We start from the raw sequence: 22,079 nt of genomic DNA on the forward strand, positions 1-22,079 counted from the left end.
TTCTGTACTTAAAGAGGGACATACAACACTGTGCAATGAAATATATGCTGTCCTGAAATGCCTTGCAGCTTGTAGGAGGCTACTCAACTGTGATTTCCCCCATCTCTCCAGCAATTTCAGTGTCCCCGAGGCAAACATATAGACTCATAGACTTCTTTTATCAGTTGACATTATATTCTTACTTGGAAGATTTACAGTGCTATTTTTTATGGAAATACCTGAGCCTATGACAATTAAACAGTTTTCAGTACTTATAAAAATTCCTTACTTTTAATTAATGTCCATTTCTTTTGGCCCTCAGTTCTTTTTTCTTTTCCTTTTCCATATAAATGGGTGTAACAGTGGAAGGATGAAATTTAAGCTTTAAAGTGTACATTTCTATATTATTTCTGCTGACCTGACTTTAACTTCTAAAAGACTAGGGTGAGAAAAGCCAGTTTAATTATCTACAAACAACCAAGAGCTATAGACAAGAACTCCAGTCTGTTGCTTTTAGCTATTGATATGACTAACTCCAGTACTGACTATAGTGTTTCAAAAAAGAACTCCCAAAAACCCAGTTAATGGCTTCTTTTTTTCCTAACCTGTGACTTTGCAGGAGTTCTAATACTTCAGGTTTTAAAAATTAAGAATGTAGAGCTGAAGTGGAAGGGGGGATGAAACAAACTATTTCCTTTTCATCCTTCCCCAATGATTTGCAGGCAAACACATCCCCAGGCAAGTTCCGAACTTCCATAATTACATTGAATTCCTAGTTAATTGGGCTTTTCTCCTGCTATTGAGTTCTTCCTTGAATAATGCCTGCTTTATAATGATTTGTGTGCAGACAATAAATGTAGAGATTTAATAAGACGAAGGCTGTGGCTCCATACAAAGATATTTAGCCCTTAACTCCCATTGAAATCAATACTTTTGCAAATCTGTTTATAAGTGACTTAAAATGAATATGCATTAAGAAGGATTACTATTAAATGTTTAAAATATAAAGAGAGAATAACAATGCTATTCTCTGTAAAGTGACTAAAAATTGTATGTAGCTATAACGTTCTATGATTATTGTCTCAGTACATTGCTGCTCTTTATATCTTATTGAATGTGCTAAGTTTGAAAAGAAAAAAAAGTTCATTATTGTGTCTGCAGACTCTGCCAACTGGTAGGCAAACTTGCTTGATTTTCTACTCAAACTTTATTGTGGGTAAAAAAACTAGCCTATCTTCCCCCATCAGACTCATCACGATGCCAGTTCCTCCAGCAAGAGTTGGGATAACTCTTTGTTTATGATTGACTAGCAAATAAAGAATACAAGTTTTTTTCTTTTATCAATACAGCGAAAATGGGTAAGAAGGGGTGAGCAATAATCTGTGTTCTGGAAGAGGCTGTGACATAGTACATGAAGGAAATGGAGCTGCTGATGCAAAAAGGTGCCTTTTTTTTCCCCTCAGCACAGAGTCATGTGTTCAGGGCTTTTGGCTGATACAGGAGTGCTGGCAGCAGTGCCTGCATCAGCAGGGATGGGTGTCCATCACAGTTCTGAGATCCAGCCAAGATAAGCGAATTGCATCCGGTCTGTCATTAATCCACTTACTCTTGCTAGTTCTCATGCATATCATGTTGTTACGGAACAGCTGACCAAAAGTCTAACAGTGAAAGAGAGTTTGCTCTCTGATGCTAAACAAAGGTAATTGTTAGGACCATCCCTGATTTCCCTGGTTCTGCTGTGTAACCATTAGTGATTACGCATGGTGGGATATAACTGTTGTGGCTGGAGCTCAAATGCAAAGCTTCTCTTACAATACTGTCTAGAAAAGATTCAGCAGCAAGCACATTGGCATTACGTGCAGAAAATAATAGCCTTTCTCAGGCAGTCAGGTCTTAAGTTAAACATGGGGAGACAGGTATTTTATTGAATTTCTCACTTTTACAGACACATTTGGATCGCTATTCCAACTCATCACATAGCAACATAGCTTCTGTGTTTTTGTTTGTTTGTTTTTCTAGTGAAGAATTCATTCCAATTCTTCTCTGTGTAGAGCCTCAGAATAAAAGACTATATGCAGCAAATCTTAAAACAGCAAAGTGACCACTGTTGAGTTTATCCTATCATCAGTCATCTTTTCATCGTTTTCATTTGCTCAAGCTGTCCTGCTGTGAATCTGCTGAAAACTTTCCTGCCATTAGCTGTGAGCAAAGAAACTTTATTTATTTATTTATTTATTTATTTATTTATTTATTTATTTATTCATTCATTCATTCATTCATTCATTCAAGCCCAGCAGCAGGATTGTAGCTGGACTAGGAACACAGAAGATAAGTGCCGTGGTAATTCTTTCTGAAATGAGACAGAAGTCCCCTAACACCACAGACAGCCTAAGGATATGGTGGGGATATGACCCTTTCAGCTCAACGTTGCTTGACCCAAATCCAAGCTTTTAAATTAAGATAAACTAATCTTGCTGCATTGGAGGTTGCTAATGTAGCCAAGAGGAAACTATAATTTATTAGCAGCATAAATTCTAGGTTTTGCTGATAATGGTCTGACAGGGTTTGCAGTTTGTTTATACTCTTCCTCACAGTTGGTTGCTGGTACATTCCTGAATTCTCTGCATCATGGCCACTGACTTCCTTTTAGTCAAAAATGCAAGGCAGGTACTCATACGATGATTGATCTTCAGTGCACCGGAAACTGCAGTCTCAGGTGAAAGTCAGAGAGAGGTGATAGAACTGTCTTCTGTGTTACAATGGTCTTTTTCAAGAATTTTTCATTGACATCTTATGGCACTTCCCATTATAAGAGTGGCAAGAGTGGGAGTCTTCATTTCCAGTGTCCAGAAGTGAAACTGTTTCTCTAGTCACACAGTTTCCTTGTGGCCAGCAAGGAAATTAAGTAGGTACTTAGTTAAACACTGCCAGGCAACCCTTCTGCTGTGTTGGTTTGCAAAGGGTATTGTATGCTCTCAGTTATTCCCTGACCTCAAGGAGGAAGGTCTGTGCCTTCCAGCACTGGAGCTGGTTGTGGTTGGCAGCTAACATGCCTCATAACAGAATTTCTGAAAGTTTTTTGCATTCCCAACACTCCAAACTGATTTACTTTTCAAGGAAAGTGGTCTTACAACATTATTGAAGTGGTACAGTGGTAAAGTCAAGGTTGGCTTGTGCACCTTGATGTGACCCTCCTCTGCAAATGCAATGTGGGAATTCTTCCTTACTTGGTAACACACTTCTTTTTCATACAGCCTTCAATCTAGGCAGTGAACAGATGGGCCAGCTATGAGCATAAATTGTTTTGTAACGAGTGGCAGTCTTGTTCGGAAGGAGAAAGTAGAAAGTATGCAGTGACAGAATGTCTCAGGACAAGAAAAAGGAGTCTCATAACAAAGTTGATTAAAGCTCTGCAGAATAAAATACAGTCCTCAGATTTATCACAGAGTTCACATATTGAGGTGTGAGGTGCACTGCATAGTTTTTAGAGTTGGTCAGCAATTGCATGTTCCTCATTTTTGTAATTTCAGTTTGGCATCTAATTTGTAAAAATGCTTGGAATGTATATGTCCAATTGAAACTGTTGTGAGTGGTGCCTTGAGTATATAAAGTGCTGTGTAATGCTCAGTTCTATAAAAAACTAGGCCCATGTGACCCAAATTACGTATTCACTTTTCAGCTTGATCCCTTAGCATCAAGTAACTCATCTGTAAAATGGGGACAGCGCTATTCCTCCAAAGGAATTTGCTGAATTTGAGTTGCATGATGTTTGTGCTGCAGTCAAAACAGTCATTAGTGGAGTGTAGGTAGCATAGCAGTGTAATGCAGTTTTAAAATCAGGATTTCAATACTACTTTTTGAATGTCTCTCCAGTACACAAATTAAGCAATGAAATTAATACAAACTATCAGTGCTTGAATGTTTTGCATGTCTGTTTGTACAACAAATGAAGAGGAGTTCCCATGGAAGAATGCTGTATGGCTAAGCAATTAGCAGCTGTGCCATACAATACTCATTGAGGAAATAAAAATTGCACTGGCAGCCAAACATTTGGCATTTTCTAAAATTTATATGAATCACATTCCAGTCTTAATAATGTTCTTTTCATACTATGTTTATATGAAATTTTATAGAAAGCAAATGATCTGCATGTATTCAAGCACCCTGAAGAACATTTAATGAGAAGTGCATGCTTCTAAACAAGTAATGATAGATATGCATATAGCTATTTGAATAAAAAGACACAAAAATTATTACAAACTTTACATTACAGATACATTCAATCCGTTCTGAATAGCACAGTATAGTGAACAATATAGTCTATGGGTTTTAGTATCATTACCTATAAATGTAATCCTCATCTACAGTCAGGACTCTTGGGAAACCACCAACTTAATAAATTTTAAGAAGCTTTTTGTTTACTTTGATTTTGTTGCTTGTAATTTGCATATGATAGTAACCACACCATTGCTAATTTATCATTACAAATATGAAAGAAAGAAATCATAATAAAATGTCCTTTTTTTTTTTTTTTTTTTTTTTTTTTTTCCTTTAACAGATTTCTTTTAAAATACATTCTCCTCAAGCCTGTGAATTTTTCTTTAAATGACCAGGTAAGCAAATTTACACACTCATAGATTTTTTTTGTAAATATGTTTTCCAGACAGTAGGCAATTAATTCTGAGACTGGTGTTGTTTTGTTGGACAAAATCTGCAAAATCTATTATAAAAAAAGTTTAAAATGCTGTTTTCAGTTTCCAATTAAAAAAAAAAAAAAAAAAAAAAAAGTTGAAATCTCCCAAATTCTTTAAATTTCACTTAGAAACTCAGTTTATTTTCCAGATATGCTTAATTTTATTATTTCTCTTCATTCTTCTTTTTTCTTGTCGTCTTAGTTTCCTCACACTTTCTGTTGATATTTACTATTTACAAATGGAATTTTTTTTGCTGGGTCAGTCTCTCTCTGCCTGGCTGGGTATCAGCATTGCAGACAGGATTGTCTGTTGAGAACTCAAGATAATGTTTTGTCAACACAGGCAGGAATGGAACAGCAACAGTAGAGTGGCTGGTGGAAAGTGGAAGTGACTTTGGAAATTTATGAATGCCATTTCTGTAGAGCAGAAATTAATAAAATGCAACAATGTAATGAATGCAATTGCTTCTAATAATCAGTTTTGCAATTATATATAATAAAAAAAAGGCATACAAAACAACAACATTGGGTACTGAAAAGCCAAGTCAAAGAACCAACTTAAAATATTACTTTCTATATATTACTGTCTATAGATTGGTACACTGAGGTGTACCTTTTACGTATGGAATTGTGGTTTGATTGTCTGTTGTTGTATGCTGCAGTTGGCAGAAAACACTTTTTTGGCTCTTTTATCGGTGTTGATTCTATCTACCAGTGTTGATGATGGAGTTAGGCTTATTTGCATGGAGCTTTAACATGGTTTAGCTTTAACATTACATATACCCAATTCCGTCACTTTTTGATATTTCTTCTTGAGTGATCAATAACTTTTTGGCAGAGAATGGACAAAATAAATTAGCGATACTATTTCATGTGGACTGTTTTGTTTACAGAGATCGTTTCCCTTAAAGTTCCAGTGCTTTTCAATAGACTCATCTTAGCTATGGTTAAAATAACTAGATATAGGAAAGAAAAAAAGTGTGTACTTGGGGTTCGTATCAAATCCATTCACTTGTTTCATATTGTAATATTCTATAGCTCTAACACTTTATTTGTACTGTTAACCTCACCTTTATTTAAGATGAGAGGTGGTCTCTTATAATCTTATTTTTCTTATATTATTATGGTCTCCACGGGCTGCAGCATGGAAGCCTGCTCCACCGTGGTACTCCATGGGCTGCAGGGGGACATCCTGCTTCACCATGGTCCTCACCACAGACCGCAGGGGACTTCTGCTCCGGCGCCTGGAGCACTTCTCCCCCTCTTTCTTCACTGTCCTTGGCACTTGCAAGGCTGTTCCTCACTCCTCTCACTCTCCCAGCTGCTGTGTGGCACAGTGGTTTTTTTTTCCCTGTCTTAAATATGCTCTCACAGAGGTGCAAAACAACACCACTTATTGGCTCAGCTCTGGTCAGCAGTGGGGCCCTTACCAAACATGGGGCAGCTTCTAGGTCCTTCTCACAGAAACCACCCCTATGGCTCCCTGCTACCAAAACCTTGCCACGTAAACCCACTACATTTTATAAGAGATATATATTATATTTTTTCTTATATATTTTTCTTATATATTATAAGAGATATTCTATCTTCTTATCATAGGGTTTTTCTGTGGTGCCAGCAAGACCTAGAAGGCTTCCTTGAGCTCAATTCACCAAGGAGAGATCTCTTTCCTTTAAATCTTTTCCTGAAAATTCACTTCAAATGCACTATACCTTCACATCATTTAAAAATGGTAATGGTGTCTTCTGAATTCCTCTAGTTGGTTATTCATGGATTTTTATTTATTTATTTATTTATTTATTTATTTATTTATTTATTTTTCAGATCAGTCAGCAATCACTCTTGTAATCAGAAAGTGAAATCGAGGATTAAAACCACCTACTGATTTCAAATGTTAATCTTAAGGGCTTCTCCTTGGCATTTCATATTAAAAGATGGGTAACATGGGACAAATGATCAAGGAGTTATATTTGCATCTTTCATTTTTCACATCTAGGCCCTCTTCTTCTGGATCTTCCACATGTCCAAGTTAATCATTCTTCCGAGTTTCCTTACTCATGCTTGAGTATTTTTATATTTTGTTCAAAATGTAAGACACAATTATTGACAATAGATAAATCTGATAAAGTAACTGTAACAGCCCTAGAAAAAAAAAAAAGGCTATTGACAACCTCTATACTTATTCTTCTTATATAGACATCTTCTGAAAAGCTTGTCATGTCACTTGCTTTTCAAATGTAAATTATAATGAAATTGTAATACCTAGATTGATTTAGAATAATAACTGATTTACTCATCAATATGAAAATCTGAGAAAAGAAATCATGGCTTAAATAACAAATTTAATTTCATTCTTTAAATCTTTGTTTCTCTAAGTATCGTTAATCATTTTTATCTGAAATTAAAATCAATATATTTCAGTAAGATTTATTCAAGCCTGTCTTTAACAAAACTAATAATGTTCTTTTATTAAAGTAATAAAGTCAAGTTCATCTGGAACATCTAAACTGTATTTTTAGTGAATAAATTGTTTTCTCTAACTTCTTCTCTGTACCTTGCCAACCTTGTTATGCCAGCCATCACCTCCAAAGATCACCTAATACAAGGCTGCAGATTCCAGATCAAATATATTTGCCAGTCAAGGAAATCAATTTTTAAGAAGTTGCTGCTAAAAAACAACAGTCCAAAGACAGAGATCAGACCCCAAAAGGAGCTACGTAGTCCTGGCTATCTGGGGAGGTCCTAGTCAACTGGTGGCTAGCAAATGTGACACCCATCTACAAGAAGGGCCAGAGTGTAGACCTGGGGAACTATAGGCCTGGCAGTTTGACCTCAGTGCCAGGGAAGCTCATGGAGCTAATTGAGTGTCATCATGCTGCACTGACAGGGCAACCAGGTGATCAGGCCCAGTCAGCCTGGGTTTATTGAAAGGCAGGTCCTTCTTGACGAACCTGATCTCCTTCTATGACAAAGTGACGTGCTTAGTTGATGAGGGAAAGGCTGTGGATGTGGTCTACCTTGACTTCAGTAAGGCTTTTGACACTATTTCCCACAACATTCTCCTCAAGGAACTGACTGCTCATGGCTTGGACTGGCGTACGCTTCGTTGGGTTAAAAAATGGATGGATAGCCAGGCCCAAAGAGTCGTGGTGAATGGAGTCAAATCCAGTTGGAGGCCGGTCACTAGTGGTGTTCCCCAGGTCACGGTACTGGGGCCAGTCCTCTTTAATATCTTTATCGATGATCTGGACGAGGGCATTGAATGCACCCTCAGTAAGTTTGCAGATGACACCAAGTTAGGTGCATGTGTCAATCTGCTTGAGGGTAGGAAGGCTCTGCAGGAGGATCTGGATAGGCTGCACCGATGGGCTGAGGTCAGCTGTATGAAGTTCAACAAGGCCAAGTGCCAGGTCCTGCACCTGGGGTGCAACTACCCCAAGCAGAGCTACAGGCTGGGAGATGAGTGGCTGGAAAGCTGCCTGTTGAAGAAGGCCAACAGCATCCTGGCTTGTATAAGAAGCAGTGTGGCCAGCAGGTCTAGGGAAGTGATTGTCCCCTTGTACTCGGTTCTGGTGAGGCCACACCTCGAGTACTGTGTTCAGCGTTGGGCCCCTCACTACAAGAAGGACATCGAGGTGCTTGAGCGAGTCCAGAAAAGGGCGACGAAGCTATTGAGGGGTCTAGAGAACAAGTCTTATGAGGAGCGGCTGAGGGAGCTGGGTTTGTTCAGCCTGGAGAAAATGAGGCTCGGGGTGATCTTATTGCTCTTTATAAGTACATTAAAGGAGGCTGTAGTGAGGTGGGGATCGGTCTGTTCTCCCATGTGCCTGGTGACAGGATGAGGGGGAACAGGCTGAAGTTGTGCCAGAGGTGTTTTCGGTTGGATACTGGGAAGAACTTCTTTACTGAGACGGTTGTGAGGCATTGGAATGGGCTGCCCAGGGAAGTGGTGGGATCACCATCCCTGGAGGTTTTTAAAAGACTTTTAGATGTAGAGCTTAGTGATATGGTTTAGTGGAGGACTTGTTAGTGTTAGGTCAGAGGTCGGACGCGATGATCTTGAGGTCTCTTCCAACCTAGACAATTCTGTGATTTCTGTGATAGTTATAAACTCTTTACTTACCTTACTGGCTTTATTAATTGCTTGTCTTCAGTGATGAAGATTGTTGCTTTCGTAAAGTAGAAAAACAGAGCTACAGTAAATATTTCTGTTCCGTGGACAGAATATCTGTCTTTGTATGTATTCTACAAATCTCTATAAATTAATTAGATTACACAGTTTATGAACATGTCTGTGATGAGGTAGAAGGTTTGGTGAAACGTGGCTAAAGATGAGCAGTTCATCATGGAGTTCAGTGCTAATATTTTCTACTGGTAATGAAATGGGTTCTGATCTGGAACCTTTAACATCTCTCTACCAATTTAAACATTAATCAAAGTATCTTCAAGATTGTTCAAGTTTTTGTTTAATCCCCTGTTCTGTTGTTGTGTTAGTGTGAACAATTGCCTAGTGACTGAAAACCCAACAGTGTCTCTGTCAAGTAGACATTAGTGAAACTGATACCTAGTTTATACAGACTAGTTTATTAATACCTAGTTTATTAAGCCAGGCAGATTTTTTCATGTTTTAGCCACTATTGTATGTGTAGGGCACCTTAAGAAACTAAGACACTGTATTGCTAGTACAATACTGTGCAATAAAGAAAGTTTCCATATATACTGTCAAAAACTGTTCTTACAATAACTAACTCACTGACAAAAAGCTATATGTTGAAGATTGCAAGCCTATCGGTATTCTCTGAGGCGCTGAAAGCCTGTTAATTGTATTGGTGTACAATTAGTATACAATTTCTTTGCAGTACACAGACTGTGGACCAGATATTTTCTATGTGAACATATAAAAATGCATCATGAAAATGATAGCTTCATTTTCAATCTACATTTCATGCATTTTTTTTTTATTTTTATTTTTTGCTGCTGGCGGCATCTTGTATCTTCATGGTCTATATGAAATATTAAAAGCTTTTCATAAGTATTTTGAAAAAAAAAAAAAAAAAGAAATCTTCATATACCAGGAGAGCTCTTATAACTGTGGCATAAAAATTCATTGAGAAGTTCTTGGTACTCACAGGGAGCCTCTCTGAAACATTCAGAATTTTTAGCATTTTAAGACTATTCTAGCACATCACGTTATTGGCAGACACAAAGCCCATTATAAGGAACAGTCATTGAGAGTGAAAATTGGATTCACAGTTTTCACATAGGAAATGTGATTGCCAGTGTTATGCTTGAATGATACCATGTGATCCAACTAATCACTCACTGCTCAAGTTTCAAATACAGAGATCTGTTCACAAACAAACTATAAACCAAAACGTATTTGAGCCAGAATAAAATAAACCAATGATTGTCTCCTTATTATGTTTCAGTCAAACCTCCCCTGAAACACCTGGTCCTGCCTCTCAGAGACACAATACTGGACTAGGTAGCCTTAGGTTTCATCCTGCATGGAAGTTTCTGTTTTTACTGATATTTTGAAGTCTTGTCTGTCATAAAACGCTGTGCTTGTTTCTGTGCACAGAGCTGAGTTATGTACAGAATCAATACAGATGAAATTGTTTCTACTTGAATATTTAAGAGACAGAAGAACAACAAAAGCAGATCCTCAGCTAAGTATTGGGTTTTTCATGCCTCTGTACTCCGTACTGAATTGCACGTCTCCAGGCTAGTGCAAAATGTAACAGGCAGTATGGTTTTTAAGAGGCAATTTCATTCATGTGTTAGTACTTTTCACTATTGAAAATTTAATTCAGAGATATTGCTCATAGTGTCCAGAAGCAAATAATTGTTCTTGTGATCCCTTTGTTTTAATCAATGAAAAAGTATATGACTGTGTACGTTTTGAGAGAGGCCTTAAATGAAGCCATTTTTTAGAAGGGCTGTTTGTTTTTCAGCTCGGGTGTGCAAGAATATGGAGGAGTTTAGTACAAGTAATGAGAAAAATATTGCTTGTGTAACTCACTCTAATTAACGTGTCATTTTAGTACCCAAAAAGGGTGTTTCTCTTCAGTTTACATCAGTAACAGAAGCCCCCTAAACTTCCATTAACTTCATCAGTAGATCTTCATTTGTGGTGTTTTTAATTAACAAGTCCTAAATTCACTCTAATTTTATCTTCTTATGTAGTCATAGCTACTAGTCATCTACACTAAATCCTGTGGGTGACTTGGATGACAAAACTTTCTGAGGTTTTTATTTCTCCAGACTGACTTTCTTCAGGGTGATAGTATCTACCTTTTCCCTGCAGGAAGTTATCATCAGGAATTCCCCCTCACTTTGCACATTTTGTGTGCTCTAGGTCAGCTGCTGCTCCCACACAGTTACAACAACTTTAATAATAGCATATCAAGACTTTTCTATGCAAATTGCACCTTAGTATTGCCATGAGCTGCCCCTGAAGACTGAAGGAGTTTATTCTGCAGTTGTTTAGAGAAGAAAAATCCTGCCGTCATTGGTGGGTCAGGACTGTGGTCCCAGCAGTGTGTATTTTCATGAAGTCAGGACCCCCAGCTTTGTCTGCCTTTGGGTAACTCTGCCACCAAGCATTCTCTCTCTCTTTTTTTTTTTTTTTTTTTTTTTTTTTTTTCTCCCTTATAGGAAAATGTGATTTTTTTTTGACCTTTTTGAATGAAATACAAGCCTTGAACAATAATTTCTAGTGTCATGGAATACACAGTCTCTTTCTGTGCTGTGTCTGTAGACCTAGAAAAGTTTAACCGTATCATAGTCTCAAGCTAACTAACCAATTAAAATATTTTTAATACTTCATGTACAAAGTTCACATATTAAATTGCTAGCATATAGAGGCTCCAGTCTTGGAGCTACATCCAGACAGAGAAAGCCCTTGTTTCCAGACAGGACAGATTTTGACCAATCTTCATACAAGCACAAGAGGCCACTTGCAGGGTCATGATCTCAGCAAACTTGGCAACTCTTTCCTTCTGCCATCCATCTTGCAAAGTTTGATAATTTTGTTAATGCTCCAGCTGTTGGATGTGATTATGAAAGAGCTCTTGCTTTCATGCTCTCTTTAATTTTGTAGCCTTAGTAGTTACAGATGACATTTTCAAAGACTGATTATAACTTCAAAATCTTGGATATTTTAAAAGTGTTTATGAAAGCAAGAATATCCAAGACTCAAAAGTAAGAATCAGTTTTCTTCCTCTCATAAATTTCCTAATTTTTACAGCATTCTTCTGATTGTTGCTGTAGGGAGAAGGCCAGAAAGAAGATTCATACCTAATTCTAAATTTACACCATTTTAAAGCAAGAATTGCAGGTAATTGTTTATTGTGCCTTTGTTCATCATTCTACATTCTGTTGTTTTCATGAGGAAATTGCCAAATGAACTGTAAATTTTCACTCACCTAAAGCAGACCATGTGAATATTTCAGAAGAAACATGTCACCAATTTAATTCTGTAGAGCTCCAAATTTACTTTTAAAAATTGCTCAGGTGCGTAAGAATTCCTATTCCTATATTCCTATTATATAGGATAGTGTATGTAAAGTATTTCTTTCTCAAATACCTGCAGACAGTAGTATGTCAGAAATTACAGGAGCTGTGAACTACAAGCCTCATCTTGGAACAGTGGAGCTGTAACTATTGTGGCTTTTGCATTTTCTCAGAATGAATAACTGGATGAGATACTAACTTGCTTCATGTTTTACAGTATCTTAAAATTTGTCATATGTCCAAAGGCTTAGTTTTAAGTATTTTTTCCTGGAACATTTAAGGGAAAAATCATCTGAATATACCAGCAGTAGTATTTTGTAGTTTGAACTGAATATTTTAAGGAAGTTATTTGTATTACTGCATCTTTTATGTCTGAAGAGATATTTGTTTAATTTTCATAATATATAGCAAAAGTGAACAGCTGTTCTACAGTTGTCTTTGTCATTCCTTAATAGCTTAATTTTGTGAACCCTCTCTTAGAATGTTTATACACACTATTGACAACTTTGATTTCTGATTAACCGGAATGCAACTAAGCAAATAATCAGAAAAAATGGCTGTAGGAAGGATGAGGAGGAAATGTTTCCTAAAAATGAGTTAAAATATTTTTCATTCTTTTTACAGCTGCTTTGCAGGAAACACCAGCATCTATCATAGATTAAAAAAGTGAAATTGTCAAGTTTTCTGTGCTAGTTCTGTCTGAAGATGGTATATTCTAAAGTTTTGCATTTTGTTAACTCATGATGGTTTTAAAACAACAGAAAAGCTCTCTAGCAAGTATATCCAATTCTTTTTGAATAGACACTACACTGTAAAAAGTTACATTAAAAGGAAGTTACTTACATTACAAAGTTAAACATATGAAAGCTAGGAAATGGCACATTTACAGGTCTAAATCTGTTCTGAAGATCTAATGTGGCAGGGGCCTGCTAGAGAATGATGGTACTTCAACTCATACTCATAGGTATGTCTTGGTCTCCTTGAGAATCAGTGACTGTAATGTGTTCTTCACACTTTTAAGAGTAAACACAAGAGAAGCCTCAACTATTGCAAGGTTTTGTTGCCTGTACACTTAACGGTGTCTCATGGAACAGATCAAAAACATTACATTGGAGCTTCTCTGGCTTCTGGATTGCTTGTTTGTGTTGCCTTACAAAATTCTGAATCCTGTTTGGGTTTTCTTTCCCCATTGTGATTCTTTGGTAAATGAGATCAGCTCTTAGGCTTGAGATTTGTCAGCCTGGCCTCACAGGACCTGTGGTGCAATTCCTGCTGTGCACTGCAAATGGACATCAAGCTAAATTCCAAAATACCCATCTAGTAGAAAAGAGTTTATTCACATCAATGATGAGATCAGACATACAGCTCTGTGTTTTGTTGTTTGTTTTTTTTTGTTTGTTTGTTTGTTTTGTTTTGTTTGTTTGTTTCTTTTGTATGTGTGTGTATTTCTATTCACTAAGAAGCATAAGTTTTTTAAAATGGAAATATACTTACAGCCAACATTTCACATTTATCTAATGATGTAATTCTTAGGGAGAAGTGGAAATCGGAGAATGGAGGCAGTAAGCAATATGTTATGAGGTATAATAACAAGGACTTAGGCTATAAACAGAGCATGTGCTTTGCTTCATAGTTCTTCATTGCTGAGTTTTGTTTTGTTTTGTTAAAAAAAAAAAATCAGATTTAGTTTATAATTGTTTTGTACACCTTTCTGAGCTCTTTTTGTTGTTCATAGATTCCTGTTATGTATGGACTTCTTGTATGTATATAACATGCAATACGTAGACGAAGAAAAACTTGTAAGAAATGTATACATGGGGAGAGTTTGGAGGGAGCATCCCTTCTCATTGCAGGACACAGTTTCCTAGTACATTTGTTTGTAGGCTTTCCGTTTTTCTCCAAAAACTGATGTTTCTTTATGTCTGTCTGGGTTGTCTTGTTTTGGACCCACTTCCTCAACTGAGACTCCAAATGTCTGTAGTAGATGCAAGTGTGCTAGATCAGACCTACTGAATGTACAGATGCCACTTATTGGGAGTGACACTAAAATTAATAAGTACACACTGCAATTTAAAGGATAATATTATGCAAATATTCCTAAGCATGACACATTAAAAGATAGTTACATTTTATACTCATCCATTAATATTTTTCTTTGAATATCAAGTAAGTACTACTTCCCACCTGCCATCTCTCCCATATTTTCACTTGCTGTGATGGTTAGATGTCATAAACCTGTCATAATGCTGTGACTAGGCTTTTTGGTTCATAGAATCTTGAATACTCTGCATTTATCTTGTGCTCAGCATCTTTTAAACTGATTGCATATTTCAAACTCTACCAAAAGCCATATTTTTGTCTTTTTTTTTTTTTTTTTCTCCTATGGGGCAGATTCTGAATTGCTTTTGATAATTTTGCTTTTGATAATTTTCTAGCATAGAGCCTTGCTTTATTTTGCCTCTAACAAGCATATCCATATAATTTTTAACAGGTTATGTTAAGTCACTCTTACTTCACACTTGCATTTAAGCATGTTACGGTGTCACTCGCTTTGGAAAGCAGATAGCAAGTCTAGCTGCTTAGGTTTTGAAGGTGGTGGTATTTAGCCCACAAACTACCTAAGTCACTATTTTAATAGCACTGTTAAATCATAACAGTGGATTTCTTCTTCCCTGGACTTTTTATCAGCAACTTAGGTCAGACTCCCCAGACTTCCAGTGCACCTTTAAAACTCTAGATCTACTCTTACATATTAAAGAGTTGAAAAAAAAAAAGGGAACAAAATAAAACAAAACAAACAAAAAAATATCCACAGCAGCTTAAAACAAACAAACAAACAAAAAGTAAAAGTAAAGAATACTTAGGCTATATCATCTTGCCCCCATCCCTGTCTGTCTGACACAAATACATACTTCCTGTTTGTTTTAGTTTATAAACATTTTCAATTCTTAACAACTGGATGTTAATGTTAGCATTTAACAACTAAGTAAACAGACAAATTGCCAAAGTCTATAAGCAGTCACAGTTCTTGTTGAATCTTAGTAGCATTTGAAATGTTAGTATTTTAATTTTCTGATCATGGCTGGCCATTAATGCCATTGCAGCTGTGCTAAGTACTATGATTTCTTTTCCCCCATCCAAAATTAATACAACTTTTCTGAAGAAAGTATATGGCAGGTTGGTTTCTTCTTGCTGTTGGTTACATGGCATGGGGGCTTGGTAAGCTCGTTATAGGGAAGCAGTTTGCTGAAGATTTGAAAACTTGTTCCTGTTATAATACCAGCCCTGCCTTTTTGGTGAGTAGTAACAGGAAAGTCATAATCTCTATGACCATTTTGTAGCTGCAAGGGATAGGAAAGGCATGTGAAGACACACTGCACCAAACAGTTGCCTCCTCTCCTGTCATCCTTCACAAGGTGGTAACACCTTTTCCAAATTTTACTAGTGAATGTACTTTTTCACATGAGTAGTCCCTTTATTTTCATAAATTCATTTTATTTTATTGTGAAATACAGTGTATAATTCTTGATATTCTATTCATGTGTACAGAAACTGTAACTCTAGGCTACAATTCACATGCATTCACTTAGATGAATCACATAAAAACAGTTATAGTCTAAACGCACAAAACTGACAAAGACATCAAACTGGGAAATCTACTTACAGGGAAAGTCAGAAGTATTATGTGGATACTTTATAAATTAACTAATAGACTTGACTATAAGTCTATACTAATGATGGACATAGCTGTAATGGCAACAGTATGAAAATTCAATTAGCAACATCATAGTCAGGTATGTCAATATTTACAGTTTAAGTAGCATTAATATCTTTTTACAAAATTGAAATGATTTGATCTCTAATCTGAACAAAATATATTTTATGGAACATAGCATTTTCCAAAGTTTCTCTGTCCAAATTTATTTTAAATTTAACTTTAAGGTCCTCATTTCTCTAGCAGAGAAAGGATCACAAGCTACACTGGAAAATGAAAAATTCTGATTAAATATTATTATATAATTATATACAGTTATTGGATTTATGTTAAAAATAATGGAAATATAAATGTGTAATATAGATAAAAGATTGTTACTTATGATAAAATGTTATCATCTGATACCTTGATTCAGCAAAACTCAAACATTTTTTGTTATATATCTGCTAAGATTTTCATGTTTATACTCCAGTTAGGAAGAAGGACTTCTGAAGCGCTGATATCAGGAGAAGTGAAAAAATGATAGAAATCTTGACATCTAAGTACGTTTGATATTTTGAAGGGAACACATTGAAAAGGAGAAAGAAAGTGTTTAGATTAGACTAGCTTCCAACAGGAAAAGGTAAATAAGAAAGAGAAAGTGGCTGGGTATAATCCAAATAAACTTGGTTGGTGATGAGAAGTTATGAAATATAGATGATATAGATCAGATCATATAATAATTTTTTCACAGTCAGCATTTTAGCAGGAACAATGAGATTAATTACAATTTATATTAAAATAAACAGTAGGTATCTATGTGGTTAAGTATTTGAATTGCAATTGAATATTCCTAAAAGTTGTACGATATTATCAGTATAATAGACTTGATTATACAGAGTAAAAGAATTCATGTTAACCGTGCTGTCATTTAAATAGTACATCATAGATGTGCTCTTGGGAAATAAGTACCCTCAAAGCACAGAAATCCAAATAGTGAGAGAAGGTAAAAATGAACAATGAAAATACTTTATTCCATGTAGGTTATTATACTGCTCTTATCATCATAATATCTGATTACTTTCTGGTGGTGCATTAAGCTACGGTATTAGCATCTGCTGCTTAATGCTCTGCTTTTGTGTGGTGATTCTTGTAGGTTTGGGGGAGGAGAAATAGGGAAGCTGTGAAAACTTTCTTAAGTGTTAACAAATTCTGCATGTGGAAATATAAAATAAAAGAGATGGAAGGAAATAGCAATAATGATGAAAATCTTATTCAGTTAGGTAAAAGAGAACAGATTTGCATGGTTGGCTGACACTGCAGACTTTTGGAAGGCTACTAAATGGGGCTGCGATTTGATCCATGAATGTTGCTATCTATTTCAACATTAGTTCAGAAATACCTATGAGACTATTAAAAGACAGTTAGCTATAAAAAAGGTCAGAATTTTTGGCTAGTGGACTTTAATGAACTTCATTTTTCATTTGGGAAGGAAGAAAGTTTCCAAAATCTTATAATCTTTATAATTCTGTAAGTTTGTTTCCAGAGCAGGAGTTTGAGACAGCCCTCCATTTGGTAAAACACTGCTCTGTCCAGTGTACCATTCTGGTAGCTGGGGAGCTGGATACCTTGTGTTCTAGTGATGCAGTGCTGAAGAGAGACTTAGAAAACCTGCATGCACAATATACTCAAAATATTAAAGTAATAACAGGCAAATCCTGTTTGTTAAAAAAGCTAAAAAATAAAGCAGTGTTCATTAAGTACATGGAAAAAGCTAGAGTTTTAAAATGCATAAATGGGCAGAGGCTGAAGCAATTTGAAGACTACAGAGTAAAAAGATATCAAACAATAAAAGGCACTCTTTCCACCAAATATAAAGGGAATTTTATGATATTTCAAAAAGTTTTGCAATTGTCATCTACTTTTCCTATAATTTTCTGGAGGTAGCTCCAAGAAAATTCTATTTTAAAGAAAAGATCTTGTAGTACTTTTAAGAGAGTATTGAAATGAATAAATGAGTTTCTGAAAAAAAAAATATATATATATATATATGTATTTTTTAAATACCTTTGCACAGTATGCTTTAAAAAAAATGGCCAGCTAATTAAATGAATAATTCTTTGTTAAAGATACCAGACTTTAAAATTTCTTGATAATTTTATTTAAATCCATATCTAACATACCCAGTGAGAACAGGATATCTTTGTGTTGTTCTTATTTTGTGTTAGAGGTTATTCTGTGATTGTGACAATTGTCTTTCTCACAGCCATTACACATTTCTAAGTTATGTCAAACAAGAAATGGAAATTTAATTTTGTAACTTTTTCTGCAACTAAAAAAAGCATCACATTTGAAATTACATTGTTCATCCCATCAAATACTTTAATTCATAAAGCAATGCAGGACTTGAACTTAGACCCAGATGTTTTATAAAAATTGGCTAGATTTTTATCTAAATCATTTTATGCCAAATAATGTTTTAACAAATCCTGGAAAGGCAAAGCAACATATTTTGTTAGATAGAAGAGATGTTATTTACTGCTTTGAGTTATTTACTGCTTTTATTTACTATTTATTTTATAGACATTATTTACTGCTTTTTTAAGATACTTAAGAGTTAAATAATATGTAACTTTTAGAGGTCAAGTATTGATGGTCTAGCCTCACTCACAGTGTTGTGGACTGGTATTCACATCCAGAGATATCATCAATACATTGATACCTCTATTGTCAAGCATCATGGAAGAATAGTACCTTCAGAAATTCACAGTGTGAACTTGCCTGAAATTTGTATGGTTGCTACCTAAACATTTTGACAAGCTTCATGAATTGCACTGTACAACCTGACATCAGGAGCAAAATCTCCTTTATTGAAGAGATGAAGACTAATTTGCAACAACTTATTGATTATCCTTCCTCTCCAGAAGAAGTACGTATGTATTCTATTGGTAGTGGTTTCTTACAGTAACATGGAGACAATACCACAAGTGAAAAAACAAGAGTACTCATTGGCTAAATAACTCTTATTCTTTGATAAAGCCCACAGATCCACACTAGCTCTCTACTACGGTCTTGGCTCCAGAACATGATTTGAAGGACAGCTTCCTGAGAGAGAGAAAGAGTGTAAGAGGGGTGAAACTCTGTCATATAATGTATTCAGGAGACTAACACGTTTCTCAGTGCCAAGCAATATTTTGACAAGTATTCTTCAGCTATGTATGTGTGGGCACGTGCACAAACTATGGTATCTACAGAGTAGCTCAGGATGGACAATACAGCTGAAGAGTAAGAATTACCATTTGTAAGTATTTTTTTTTAAGATTAAAAGTAATGAGGGGACTTAGGATGTGTATCACTGACTCAACTAATGCGGACTTTTGGGGACGAGTTGCCAAAATAACTTAAAATATTTTTTATAAATGAGTTTGAGATGCGTAGTTTTTCTCCAAGAAGAAAAGAAGAGCTTTCAGAATGAAAACCACAAGGAAACTATGCTAAGGCACATGTAAAATAAGGAGGTGATTGTTTCACTAAGGGCAGATCATGCCTGACAAATCTGGTGACCTTCTACAATGGTTGACATTGGTGAATAGGGGAAGAGCAACTGACATCATCTACCTGGACTTGTGCAAAGCATTTGATACTGTACTGCATGATAGCCTTATCTCTGAATTGGAGAGACATGGATTTGGCAGATGGGCCACTAGGTAGGTAAGGAATTCACTGGATGTTTGAACTCAAAGAGTTGTGGTCAATGGCTCAGTGTCCAAGTGGAAATCAGTGATGAGTGGTGTTCCTCAGGTGTTGGTGTTGGACCAGTGTGGTTTAACATCTTTGTCAGTGAGATGGACAGTGAGATCAAGTGCACCCTCAGCAAGTTTGCAAATGACAACAAGTTGTGTGGTGCAGTCAACACACTGGAGAGAATGGATGCCATCCAGAGGGACCTGGGCAGGCTTGAGAGGTGGGCCTGTGTGAACCTCATGAGGTTCAACAAGGCCAAGTGCAGAGTCCTGGGCCAGAGCAATCTCAAGCATAAATACAGGCTGAGAGGACTGAGTGCACCTCTGATGAAAAGGACCTGGGAGTGCTGGTTGATGAGAAAGAAGATCAACATGAGCTGGCAATGTGTGCTTGCAGCCCAGAAAGCCAATCATATCCTGGGCCGCATCAAAGGAAGTGAGGCAGGGCGAGCGAGATGATTGTCTCCCTCTTCTCTGCTCTCGTGAGAGAATTGAGTGCTACATTCAATTCTGGGGCCCCCAGCACAAGGACATGGATGTATTAGAATGAGTCCAGAGGAAGGCCATGAGGATTACCAAAGGGCTGGAGCACCTCTCCTATGAAGACAGGCTGAGGGAATTGGGGTTGCCTCTGGAGAAGAGGCTTTGAGGAAACCTTATAGCAGCCTTGCAGTACCTAAAGGGAACCTACAGGAAGTCAGGAGTTACTCTTTGTCAGGTCATATAGTGATAGCACAAAGGGTAATGGTTTTAAACTAAAATTAAAAAAATAATAATAATAAGTAGATTAGATATTAGAAAGAAATTTTACATGATTAGAGTGTTGAGGAACTGGAATGGATTACCCAGAGAAGTTGTTTAAGGTGAAGTGGTGGGGCTTTGAGCAGCCTGGTCTAGTGGGAGATGTCCTTACCCATGGAAAGAGGAGGTGGAACTAGATGATCTTTAAAGTCTCTTCCAATTCAAATCATTCTATGATTCTCTGATACAAATACTATATTCCTTTAAAAAAATAAAAATAATAAAAAGTCTACTATGTTGCCATATCTTTTGAGAGCAAAGCAGTACTTCTGCTTATTTATTTGGATTGTTGGGGCATCCCAGGCTCTTTGTTTGGCATAGAGACACCCATGAATGTCCTGAATAAGAAACATAGATGATGCCATTGAAGACAGAAGGAAGTTGACAAATGGGAAAGTAGATCAGGGGAATGAGCAGGCACATTGTAGGGTTCCCCACATATATATAGGAGGAGCCACTTGGCTATTTATTTGAAACTGTTACAAGTTGCCAGTAGGTATCAGCAGAAGATATTGATCTGAGGTGAAAGGTGACATATTGATGGATGTTTTAGTTCATATTAATGTAATATTCTGCTGGTTTGGTCATCTCTAAAGGCCTTGGTGAAGAATGGGATTTCCAGATTTCTAGTGTTTTATGTTTTCATAATTAAAAACAGCATCTGCTATAGGTGGCTTTGATTTTTAAGGCTCCTGTGCTCAAGAGACTTCTGCATGCTTGGTTATATTGTTATGGATGGTTCCCCTAATTTCAGTGAGAAGGCTAGTTGTAGTAAAGATGAATACAAGTAAAAGAATTTGCGTCATAAAGGCCTAGATACAGATCAGCTCCTCTCTCAGAGTATGGAAATAACAAGTTCATCACAGGACTTACTGAATCAAGGACATGCTTACTGCATACTTTGTGCCCATCATGACATTCTATAGTTTATTTTGTAAATAATCATGCAGGAAATTGGCATTCTTTATGAAAGTTTCTCTTAAATTCCCAATCCCATGGCTGTTATTAATCCCTCGAGGACAAAACTAGATTCTGTTTGCAGAACTTAACTGCATTTTAACTAAAGGACTCTTTTCTACATGTTTCATTCTGCTTCTCCCCTGCTTGATAGAAGTTATCCAGAAACACATTCCAAAAATCTGGTTGCTATGTTTCGTGCTCTGCAAGTGTCGGTTACCATAGCGTTTTAGAAAAATACCTTTTCAGGAAGCAGATATATAATCAAATATAGTCTGCTGAAGTTGTGCTGAATGAACCATCTGTTAAAAAATTTAAAGTAACATATTTGTAGATGAAATGATTTGTACACTTTAATTTCCTGTTAAAATTGGAGAAATATAAAAAAGAGGGCATGAGAATATCTTTAAAAGCATCCATTTATGTATCCTGAAGCTGCCTAGCCTTTGAATACACCTGGTTATGAATGTCATGTGGAAGTGCAATAAACTGACCCTTTCCAACAACCAAGTTTTTCTAGAAAGCAAATCAGACACTATCTGCCACCTAGACTGCACATTTCTGCAGATACTCTACCTCTGAGCCACTGGAACAATTAATGCCTCCTAGTTTATTAAGCCAGGATGTACCCAGCACTGATCAAAATGCAGTACATCTATACTGGATCACTCTTGTTTAAAATAAAGGCCACTTTAAA

General features: G+C 36.4%; 1 protein-coding gene across 9 annotated transcripts in view; it reads left to right on the forward strand.

The window, feature by feature from the left end:
* Positions 1–22,079, forward strand: part of LOC311433151 (uncharacterized protein) — a 313,366-nt gene that overhangs the window by 164,492 nt on the left and 126,795 nt on the right. For 3 of the 9 annotated variants that reach the window (XR_014690587.1, XR_014690588.1, XR_014690592.1), the window contains 3 exons: positions 4,538–4,592; positions 6,272–6,404; positions 6,497–7,171. Coding sequence is in view for 1 of the 9 variants with exons in the window: in XM_084511962.1 (XP_084368088.1) it covers positions 4,538–4,592; positions 11,945–12,011; positions 12,812–12,849 (160 nt within the window). In the remaining 8 variants the exon portion in view is untranslated. Of the gene's footprint in view, positions 1–4,537; positions 4,593–6,271; positions 6,405–6,496; positions 7,172–11,921; positions 12,012–12,811; positions 12,875–22,079 lie in introns of those variants that run through there. The other 6 variants (XR_014690589.1, XR_014690594.1, XM_084511962.1 and 3 more) reach the window with 5 other exon arrangements.

This window comes from Aythya ferina (genome assembly GCF_964211825.1).
Source record: "Aythya ferina genome assembly, chromosome: 1".
NCBI lineage: Eukaryota > Metazoa > Chordata > Aves > Anseriformes > Anatidae > Aythya > Aythya ferina.